This window comes from Daphnia carinata, chromosome 8, assembly GCF_022539665.2.
Source record: "Daphnia carinata strain CSIRO-1 chromosome 8, CSIRO_AGI_Dcar_HiC_V3, whole genome shotgun sequence".
NCBI classification, from domain to species: Eukaryota; Metazoa; Arthropoda; class Branchiopoda; order Diplostraca; family Daphniidae; genus Daphnia; species Daphnia carinata.
The window spans coordinates 2,479,031-2,489,888 of NC_081338.1; the positions used below are offsets into that span (position 1 = coordinate 2,479,031).

At 40.5% G+C, this 10,858-nt stretch overlaps 2 protein-coding genes across 2 annotated transcripts; one reads left to right on the top strand and one right to left on the bottom strand.

Annotated features, from left to right (window-relative positions):
* Positions 1-210: 210 nt before the first annotated feature.
* On the bottom strand, positions 211-4,947 carry LOC130703861 (opsin-2-like). The gene is made up of 4 exons (XM_057525311.2): positions 4,485-4,947; positions 3,158-3,288; positions 1,079-1,498; positions 211-1,019 (listed from the first exon to the last, which is right to left on the bottom strand). Exons 1-4 carry the CDS (start codon positions 4,781-4,783, stop codon positions 238-240), a joined length of 1,632 nt encoding a protein of 543 aa, XP_057381294.1. The 5' UTR covers positions 4,784-4,947; the 3' UTR covers positions 211-237.
* A 3,224-nt stretch (positions 4,948-8,171) lies between these two features.
* On the top strand, positions 8,172-10,247 carry LOC130703879 (innexin unc-9-like). Its single transcript, XM_057525335.2, has 4 exons — positions 8,172-8,246; positions 8,349-9,163; positions 9,243-9,702; positions 9,770-10,247. The coding sequence occupies exons 1-4, from the start codon at positions 8,172-8,174 to the stop codon at positions 9,959-9,961; spliced, it is 1,542 nt and encodes a 513-aa protein (XP_057381318.1). The 3' UTR covers positions 9,962-10,247.
* Positions 10,248-10,858: the final 611 nt, after the last annotated feature.

The window sequence follows — 10,858 nt, forward strand, 5'->3', positions numbered from 1 at the left end:
CGATACCAGCCGACGACGTATCACTACGTGAAAAGGGGCGTGGCCGTTGGGGTGTCCTAACGGTGGTAGAAACGAATCTTGTGTTGCGAAATGTTTTACGATTGACGAATACGTGATTCTCGAAAAAGAAATGAATTTTATTGCGATACAAGTAACAATGTGTACAACGAAGGTTACACAAAATGACGACATGCTATACATGTATACAATGTGATACGAATAATGAAAGCCAGCAATTCAAACGTTGTCGTTCGCCGCATCAATGTAGGGAATATTCGTGACGTCCGGTTTGTCATCCTTCCGCTTATTCATTGTTTCACGAGGATTAATATTCAACGACACATTAATAGAGACAACCGAACGAAGACGACGACAAGAATTATGTTGATTGTCATTGCAAAGTGAATCGACGATTACTTTCTTGGCATCGACTGTGTTCGTTTTAGCTGCCGGGATGGACAGACAAGTTTCATCGCTCTCCGTTTTTTCATTGAAGGATGATCCCGTTTTATCTTGAGCCTTTTCAGCTCGCAGCGGGGTATTAGTCATCATCAGCTGATCGTGATTGTAAAATGAATCTTGCGATTCGTTGACTAGTTCTTTTCTTCTGGATAAAGATCTTCTCAAACGACGGGTTGCCATCGGCGAGGCCGATTCGACATCCGTAGTGGAATTTTGGCGCCAAACTTGACCGTGGCGTCCGGTAGAAAGTCCACCTCCATTGGCACTTGCATCAGCGTTTCCATTTGAAGCTCCCGAAGCCATGAGGCAGTACCATCGACGCACCATTTCTTTCTTGATCTTTGGATGGGTCAGTGTATAAACGATTGGGTTGACACAAGCCGAGCATTTAGCGAATAAAGCCGGGAGCATCGTCATGCCAGGTGTAAGTCGGTTCTGATTACCGGAAATGCCAAGCAATGCGACGATTGCGTACGGCGTCCAAGAAATCATCCACATCATTACGAGTCCCAATACAATTTTGGCGATAACCACTTCAATGTTGCTCTGACGCCAACCTGGGGGAGTTGCAAAGATTATTAATAAAGAATAAATCGTGATTGCACTACTTTAATACCTGATGCCACGTTTCTCGTTGAGGATTGTTGATGATTGAGTTCTATCCTTGCTTTTCGAACGTACCAAACGATGGCACTGTAACAGCCAGTGATGGTGAAGAACGGGACGACCCAAGCAGCCACGAAGAAAACCAAGATGAAAATCCGAGTTTTGACATCCTCCGAAAGGTAATCGAAACTGCAACTGGTGAGGTAACCTTCTGGCACGTACTTGCCAATGCCGAATAAAGGTAAAGAAGCGAAAATGGCCGAATAAAACCAAATGCAACAAGAAGTTACGTAAGCCCTTGTTCGAGTTTGCTTCCGGTTGACGTTTAACGGTTGGCTGATAACCAGATAACGATCGATAGCAATGGCAGCTAGGGACATGATAGACGTTGTCCCAGTTAAGCCACTCATAAAGCCGTACACTAAACAACCTGGAAAAAGGAGGAGGAAAAAAACGGTTGTTCTCTTAGATTTCAAATGAGGAAAACTAAGTAAGCTTTGAATGTTATAGCGACGGAAAAAAGTCTAAGGTTCCTTTGTTTGATCGTAAGGATGTGCATAGGCGTTATTTTATTGCCTATGCGTAGGCCGATTGGTTGGTTGCGCAGTTTAATATGCGCCGTAAAAACAGAAAAATAGTTTCATATGATACATAGTTCGTCTCGAGTATGGAATACAAGTACCAATACAAACATTCTGGGTTAATAAGAATGTAAAATCAACTTTCATATAGCGACCCTATATCTACGTGTGCAAAATGCTAAAGAGCAAAGACATACGGCGGGATACCAATTCAAATAACCCCATTGCAATAAGATTGTTTTTTGTGATTTGCTGACAAAGAGATTTAGTAACTAAAGAATTATCTAGAATTTTTTGGATGAACGTCTTTTTGCGAAAGCTTTTCACAGAATCAAAGTTTGCATTTAGCCAAATGTCGAAGTCCAAAACTTTTGCTTCATTATCTGACTTCCCGGAAAAATTTCCGAACTTTTCAAATTCAAATTTGTTTTGCTGCATCGTTTATGAAAATACCTTCTAAAAAAACAGCAACTGACAACGATGATATCCCCACTTCCCGATCTACCTTAGGGTTGAATGCAGGACAATGTGTTTGTTTTTTTTCCACAAAAGGTAAATGAATTTATTAATGGCATGTGTCATCCATCACAGTGGGGCAGCTTATACTATTTGATGCCAGTTAGGCTTCAATTTATCGACCGTTTCCAAGGGTATCACTTTTTAAACACGAAGAAATATCAATCATGGCTATTATATATAAGGTCCCTCCCCTGTGAACTAACCGCCCTCGCGTAACGGCTTGCAATTACAGAGAGGCTTGATGACGGCAAATTGTCTGATCATCGGATAACATCCATTTTGGTGCTCTTGTACTTATCAAACATCGATCCAATTTTCATTGAAAAATTCATTTTCGGCGGCGCACAAAATCAGCATTATTAGATACGTCTGTGTATCGTTGTTATGTGTGGTACTTCGTCGAACCTGTGTTTATTATTGTCTTGCATAGCAACTATGGCATACATGCGCTTATACCAGACTGTGTACATACAGCCCCTTAAGTTGTTTTTCTTGGAAAAGATAGATGTATCGTAGGAATTAGAATCGTTTAAAAAATTCCATAAAGTTAGACATGAAAACGAGATGTACAACCCACTATATGAAAAGGAATAGCAAAAAGGCTTATCACTCAAACATATAGACATATATATTACCATTGACACGTGACTGCTTTCTCCCGGGATACTGCACGCATTTTTTGGTATATTGCACACTAATAGTTCTTATGGATGCAATACAATAGGGCAACTAAACTTGGGATGTAGCTGCTTTTGAAACGCATATCAGCATTCATATGACAATTTTTTTTGTCATGAAAATGAAGCTATTTTGTAAGCCATTTTAGCAGCGAGGTAGACGCTTACACATTGTGCCTATTCAGTCATACCATTTAAACTGCCTCTAATGTATGTTTCTTAGCTCTTTATTGTGGTACCAGTAATTTAATTGCGGGACGGTGACATAGAAAAAAAAATGAAAGCCGTTCATTAGCTTTCAAACGGAAGTACCTTTACTACCGAGTGCTGGTCCTTGTAGTAGAGAATTGTAAAGGAAGACTGGCATTTTGATGAGCATGAGGAAATCGCTGACTGCCAAATTCATGATGATGATGTTAGCTGGCGTGCGTAGATGCCTTGAACTGTGGTCCAATTAAGATTGCGATCAAATTAGATTTTTTAAAGCATGAAATAATGCCATTTTATAGGTTATTTATCGAGGGTTTTCGTTTAAAGATTATTCAGGCTGTGCACACGAATCGGATTATCAACGATTCCTCTGTCCATTTTTACTAGGTTCGTTATATGCGGCCACAAAAGCCAATTCATTTCACCCAAAACTTCCATGCCTCCTGTGAGAAGCCAAACAAGTTTGTTAGATTTGTACGAAACGGATAGACTCACGGACACATGCCATTGTATAATCAACTATCTGTGGTCCTCTTTTTGCATTCGGCGCCATGTAATGGTCCTGTCAAATGCACGCGTGAATGACGAATAAAGGATATAGTGTTCACAAATAGAATGCTATAACGTAACGCGATGTAATTACTGTGGTAGACATGTGATGGGTTTATGCGTCTTCTGTGGGATTTTATATTCGATTTGGTTCTATGAAAATAACTAAATCATTACTTTACTAAATACGTTGGCTTTGCACTGCTATTGATCGACTGATCTAGGAATGAAACGACCGTTTTATTCGGCGTAGCGTTCGTTGAGGTATATGAAATTTTGAATTTAAACTCTGATATAGCGCATAAAGATTTTGGATTTTTAGATCGGAACAGTACACGGATTGAACGTACGTAAACTATTACATAGTTGCCCATCGTTGCCTTTGCCATATGTCAGTTCAGTAACTTGACCCAATTGAAAGATTTAATTAAAGGAAGTTTAGCCAACAAGGGTGTAATTAGATCTCGATTGTGGACCACTGGCTGATCCGATTACTATCGAAAATCGGAACAACGATTTTCCGGGGCTTGTTAGGTCATTTCCCCTACAAAAATAGCGAACGTGCGAGTAAACTACAAGCGTAACGTGCGAGTACTATAAGCAAGGAAACCAACACCGGCTCTCAATCTATTTAAATGCTATTGTTGCTCTAAGCCAAATCCTATACCACCCAGTCATAGCCGTGGAAACAGCATTTCCATACTTTCATAACGCTCCTGACAAGTTCGTTGAATAGAGCAACAAAGTCAGCATTAACGCAACAGTCAACATGCAAAGGGCAATATCTAATGTCCACGTACAACTATGGAACAGAAAGCTGTACAACGTAATACCCACAAAAAACAATGTAGCAGTACATAAAGTGCAATACTTTTAATACCTGGCTAAAATGTAGACGACGATGAAATTGCTCAGACAGCCGATCAGCAAGATGAAAATGAATAGGCAAATGAGTAGCAAATGGTTGGCTAGAGGGACGGGCTCGAATTGGAGCCAGTGGCAGTTGATGTCCAAGAAATCGTCGTCTTGAAAGAATCCGCACAACTTCCAGCGTTCGATAAGGGCCGAGTGCCGCAGCCGGTATTCTTCCAGCCACGGGCAAATGATGGCGTCCGCTATCTCTTCGTCCACTGTGCAGTTCCTTTCGCTGCAGGATTGATGGATGTTAACTTCGTTCATGTTCAATGCGGCCAGCAGTCGGATCGGACCCTGCGGTGCTTTAGTCTTGGAAGATTGAAACTATCTGACCCGTTTACGTGCAGCTTTACCGTTTCTTATACGCAACGGGCGATAAAAGACTCACGCGGCCTGCAGGAAAGTGGAGAGCTTTGTTGCGCCGATCTTTCTCCGCGCAACTGTCAGCATTTTTTTTTATTCCAGAGCATTACAATAGCAGCCTCGCAAAATGCACGTGCATGGATAAGAGCCATTGTCACAGTTAACGTCATTTTACAATAGGAAACCTCGAGAAGGATCTGAAATTTTAAAAATTTTATTATATCAACTCCACGGAGAGTCATTGTCCCATTTATGTGATTTCATTCCGCCAAAAGAAATGTAAGATTTCATTAATTAGTTTGGCTTTCTTCAAGCTTCTTTAGTTGGCGCAACAGTAAGGACAGGGAAGACTAGCAAAGCCAGTCCGAGCGCTTGGTTCTTTAAACTGATATATGTCAATGGTTTTCTAAATATAGTTTAAAAATCATGTTTGCATAAATATTCACAGTCCTTTGTTAGTACAGTCCCTTATGTTGGGCACAATAAATTTTGTCTTTTGTAAATTCAAACAAGAAAGCACTCAGGCCGTCCTCGTACCTCCTATTTCTTTCCATCTGTCCTTGTGGACCAAAATTATACCCTAACATCAGAGACGGTCTATTCCAGCTAAACTATTCTCCTACAAAAGTTCTTGAAGTGTTTCGAAGGGTCGCTGAAGGGTTGGCGCGTTTCTTGACTTAATTAGAATCCTCGTTGAAAAGGAAGAGGATTAAGAATATTCTCTGCTTTTATAGCTTACCTATGCCATCCTGCCTAATTGTCTTTCAAACGAAAATCTCATGCACACAAAGTGCTGCGTTCATTGAAAAACAGATGAATAGATTAAAAAAACAAACATGAATAACGCATCTATCCCAATGTTTCAGGAAACATCTATAATGATTTCATCTTGTTTGGTACCAATCATGAGCTGGGACGGGCTTCGCCGGATTGTCTGAAACAATTTTTCGAGCAAAACAAAACCAACTGACGTTAGCCCTACTGGTTCTTCTCCTATGCATACAAGTTTAACATGCACACACACAGGGAGAGAGAGAGAAAGAGGGAAGGAAAAGGAAATGAAAATCAAATAAAGGAAAGAAAGTGAAAGGAAGGCGAATCCATAGGAATTGTTACTTCGTCTTCTTATCGTGTCATCCTGTATTAGACACTGGCCCCCAGAAAACGTTCTCCCTTGGCTGTCAAACCAATCGCATGTCTCTTTTGCCCAGCTCTATTCCATCGTGTGTGTGTGTTCCCTTCGCTATCGACGGATACGACTGATTCTGAAAATAGTGCAAATCATCAATTAGGATATATCTGAAGCGGAGGCCGTGATCAATCGCCGCCATCGAGGTAATTTGCGCAAACTCATTGAACTCTAGCCTCTCATTCATGAGCCTAAATAAGCAAAAGTCATCAACCGGCTTTTATTACCCATTGATTTTTATTTCAAATTTTTGTTTTTATTTTTTGTTTATTTCTTTGCTTAATTCGATTTTTAACTTGTGATTTATAGACAATTTTAGCTATTTAACTTTTTGGTTTATTAATGTCTATACCTAAATTATTGTTATTATAGCTCTTAACGTGTTTGTTAGACATTAGCCTGGACAGTTTTTTTTATGTCAGTGTGTGAGACCTGCTGTCCTTATATAAGCTGCCTAAGTCGGTGGCTATTCAGTAGCTTTGAGGACGTCAATATCTAATAATCTACAGTGGGCGTTAGGAGCGTGTGTCCCGGTACACAACAAAAGCTGCTTGTTTGAGAGTTGTCTGTTCTCATCGATCGCAAAAAAAACCGACGGCTGTCTAATACTAGCCTGAAATTCAGGATTTATGTGGTACACCATTCTTCATATAAAAAACTGCAAAAAGTGAAAAAAAAAAAAAAAAAAGGAGTAGAGAAGATAATGGCAAGTCTCAGGGATAACCTAAAAAAACAACAAAGGTGCTCGATCTTGTTACAACATATTCAGAAGCAGCTCGAAATTTAATTCTTACCATTGTCCCCAACAACCTTTTTCTTTTTGCTTTGTTCTCAAGAGCCTTTTAGGTATCCCATTTTGAGGTGTTGTTACTGTGAATCAATTACGAATGGGGAAAGCTATGCCATAAATAGTGCTTGATAATATATCAGGCATAAAGAAAAACATTGTGTTGGTATCGCAACCCAAGCTCTTTACTGGCGGCTAACCGCAAATCTAATTGCTAGTGCGTGTTTAAAAATTTAAAAAAATGATGTATGTTATGCGTGCGCCAACCATCTGTGCTCGGGATAACATATCAGTTTAACTGAAATCGTATACACCCCTTTCTTGGTTACTCATTTTTTTTTTTTTTTACTTGAAAGATTTCCAAGTTGCGTACACACATTGTTGGCTGCTTCGTAGACTGACTTCGCCTTTAGTCAATGTTCGATACTTTCAAACGACTTCTCCTAGGTTACTTTCAATAAAGCTGGTATCAAGAATGTAACGCTTGTATTATAAGAGTCGTGTTCGCGTGGACTTGCGTCAAGTGAGTTCGTAACGAACCGATTGTTCCTCTTATATGCCGAATCGATTTGTATGTCCATCAATGCTGCATTGAAACTCGGATTCTAACAATCGTCGATCCTTTCATGCGTGCTAAAAACGTACCTTCAATCTGAATCGGTGTCACAAAATCGTTGGCTTTTGAGCAAAGTCAACGTTGAATTCCGAAAGCCTTTCGCGCTCCTTTTTATGGAGATAATGGAGCCACTATATTCTTTTATTGACCTTGGCTCTAATTTGACCAATTCAAAAACAAGGGATGCGCGTGAAATTATTTTGTTGAAACGTTCTTTTGAACTGCGAATGCAAGTTCAAAACGTACTAGGTAATGAGATGGCACGCGTAATGTGAAACCGAGCAGCATGCGGCGTTAGGAATTGTACATGTATTTTTCCCCGTTAGGCAGTATTGAAAACAATAATAAAACGGTACTGATATGGAGTAGCACGTCTTTCACCCCTTAGCCTAGGTTTTAAGTTGAATTCCTTTAAATCTGTGCGCAGTGTGCAGCACTGCATAGAAACAATTGAATGCGAACAATATTGTAACTTAGAATCGATACGTGTTTGTGCTCATGTAATGTGAATCAGCTCTATCCAAACAAACCCTTTAAGGTAGATATCTGGAAACGTGATGCGCTCAAACTGTTTCATCTCCTCAAACGAGATAAAGAGAACACGACGAAAGGATGAATTTCCCCCCATTCCAGTTATCCTAAAGTCGAGCCGTGTTTATTTAGTAAACTAATTATTTGCTTTGAAATATCCAGGAATATGTCTTTCCTGTTTCATTTCGGAGATCTGTTGCTGGATGGCAAAGACCCTGTCGACGATAGCGTCGATAAAATAGTAATGATCTTTCTCTTCCTTTACTTTCGTACACTTGAAAAGAATCGATACTTCTCATGTGAAAGCGAAATTTGATTAAAACTTTTGCTCACGAAAAAATAGCATCGACGTTGCACTATTGTCTTCTTGCTGTTGCTCTCGCTTCCGCTATTCACGAAGCAGTTTGCGGGCGAGCCGATTGAGTGCTTCACGCCCACTTATTTTACGGAAGCCCAGTCACGCTACGTCAATTCTTACTGTTGGACCGTTTCGACTTTTTACCTGGACCAAGGTCAACAGCAATCGCAGCAGCTTCAACCGCCTTCAATGAGCGACATTAGTGAAACCAAGAGAACGACACACAATACGAATCGTGGCGATGCCAGAGTGCATTCAGTTGATTATGTGGACGAATATGAGATTCCATTGACAATTCAACAGGGAGGCCAACGAGTACAGGTGAAAGTCAATTACTATCAATGGGCGCCCATGATATTACTGGGAAAAGCCATCACATTCTACGTGCCCTTTGCCATCTGGAAATGTCTGGCACGTCGAAGAGGCATTTCTCTTCGACAGCTCATGAAACGCATTACACGTTTAAGTGAAATCAGTCCAAGTCATCCCGATCGATGTAATTTGTTGCACGAGATCGTGGAACAATTCCATTTCCTGGTGAGCGCGACCAACAGGCAATCGGGCGCCGCGAATAAAGTGCAACGCCCAGCATCTCATCCCGTCAGGCTAACGATGCAACAAAGTCAGCTCTTCATAACGTTCCTCTTCATCAAGATTCTCTACTTGCTCAACGTTCTACTTCAGTTCTACTTGCTAGTGACCTTTCTCGGCGACGATTACCTCACGCACGGCTGGGAAATTGTGAGACACTTGTGGACGAAAAGGACATGGTGGACCAGCCCACGTTTCCCCCTTCAAACGTATAATATCAGTTTCTTTCTGAGATACTTGCTTAGCATTAGTTCAAATGTTGGTTTGTGGGTTCTTTCTATTTATTAGATTATGCTCTGTCAGAGCTGCGCAACAAGGATCCCTCCGGCTTTACCAATGTCATTGCGTCTTGCCAATTAATTTATTCAACGAGAAAATCTGTTCAATTTGGTGGTTTTATATTGTGGCACTGCTACCTCTCACAATGACAAGCTTGGCGATATGGTGCTACAGAAACTGCTTGGTTTCTATTCGCACGGAATTCGTTGAACATTATTTACTGCCCAGCATAAATAACGATGAAGAAAACGACAATCAGCGACGCGATTGCCGTGCTTTTACCATAGATTATTTGGGTTGTGATGGAGTTTTCGTACTACGGTTGATTGAGATTAACCATGGCAGCACGACGCTCAGGACGATTGTCCAGGAACTCTACAAACGCAGAAAGATCACTCAACATATTGCCAGAACACCGGAGCCTGGTAATCCAGCTCTTATTCCTACCGTTGCTGTTGCTATACCACAGGTAAAAGTGAAACGTTGGTGATTTAAAAGAAAAAATAAATCTAGCTTCATGAAATTCGCGCGGTTAGTTGCAGACGTATACGCCGATGAGTTCGCGGCTGACGCAAGGCCAACCCAAGATACATCCGTCTAGTCCAGGTGCCCAACCGTTGTCTCGGCGATTGAGTGGCATCGCTTCGCGGCCAGCACCTTTTCAACGAATGCGATCAAGGCTTTCACTACAGGGTCATTCAGTCCACTCGATGTCGAGTGTCGCGTAATTATGACCTCTATTTATTGCTTGTGATAATTAAAATTCACGAAGGAATGTGGATTTGATCTAACGAAAGGGCATTGATCCCATGAACCTTTTCAAGGGATAAGCGAGAAAATTGGTTTTCTCTCAATCACAGCGCATTTTTCAACCACAGTTGGGAAACAACTAATTACTCGAGATTATTGGGGTCACTTTCCATATGAAGTAGGCTATATTAAATGGTGAAGCGAAGCCTTTCACATCATCAGTCAAGGGAGCGTGTTCTCTTCCTTAGCCCAATGAAACTTTCATTGTCTATTCTCTCAATGTAGGTTTATGCGTGTCACAGAGTGTTGTACATATCTTTGCCATTGGTTGGAATACACTGCATGGTCATATTCGAATAGCAATATCACAACCTTGTTATGTGCATGATTTAATTTTGGCTACGTAACCTTCTTGATTTTTTGTCTGGAGTACAGCATCTAATTTAATCATTATTCCATAACACAGTTATGCATTACGACATATTTGTAAGAACTATATCATGCGCATATAAATTTATTATGAATTTAGAAATTCAGTTGCATAGCACGAAATAGCATTGATTCTTTGCGTTAGTGCATTGCCATATGTTTAATTGTTGTGGTTAAAATCCATTTACCCTTCACGTTTTATAACTAAATAGCATTGTACAGCGAAATTTTTTTTCAGTTCGCCTTTCCATGGCTAATGGCTGTTTCCTTGTTTCAACCTGAAGTTTCTATTTCACAGCTGCTCAAATATTCGGAAGAAATAAAAGTTTTGGTTTGCCAGTTCTGATTTTAGTTATGGGGAAAATAGCAAAAATGTTTCCGCTAAGCAAATGACATACTAGTACCCTCTTGTAATAACCGACTAGGGAAAGGATTAGATTATATCA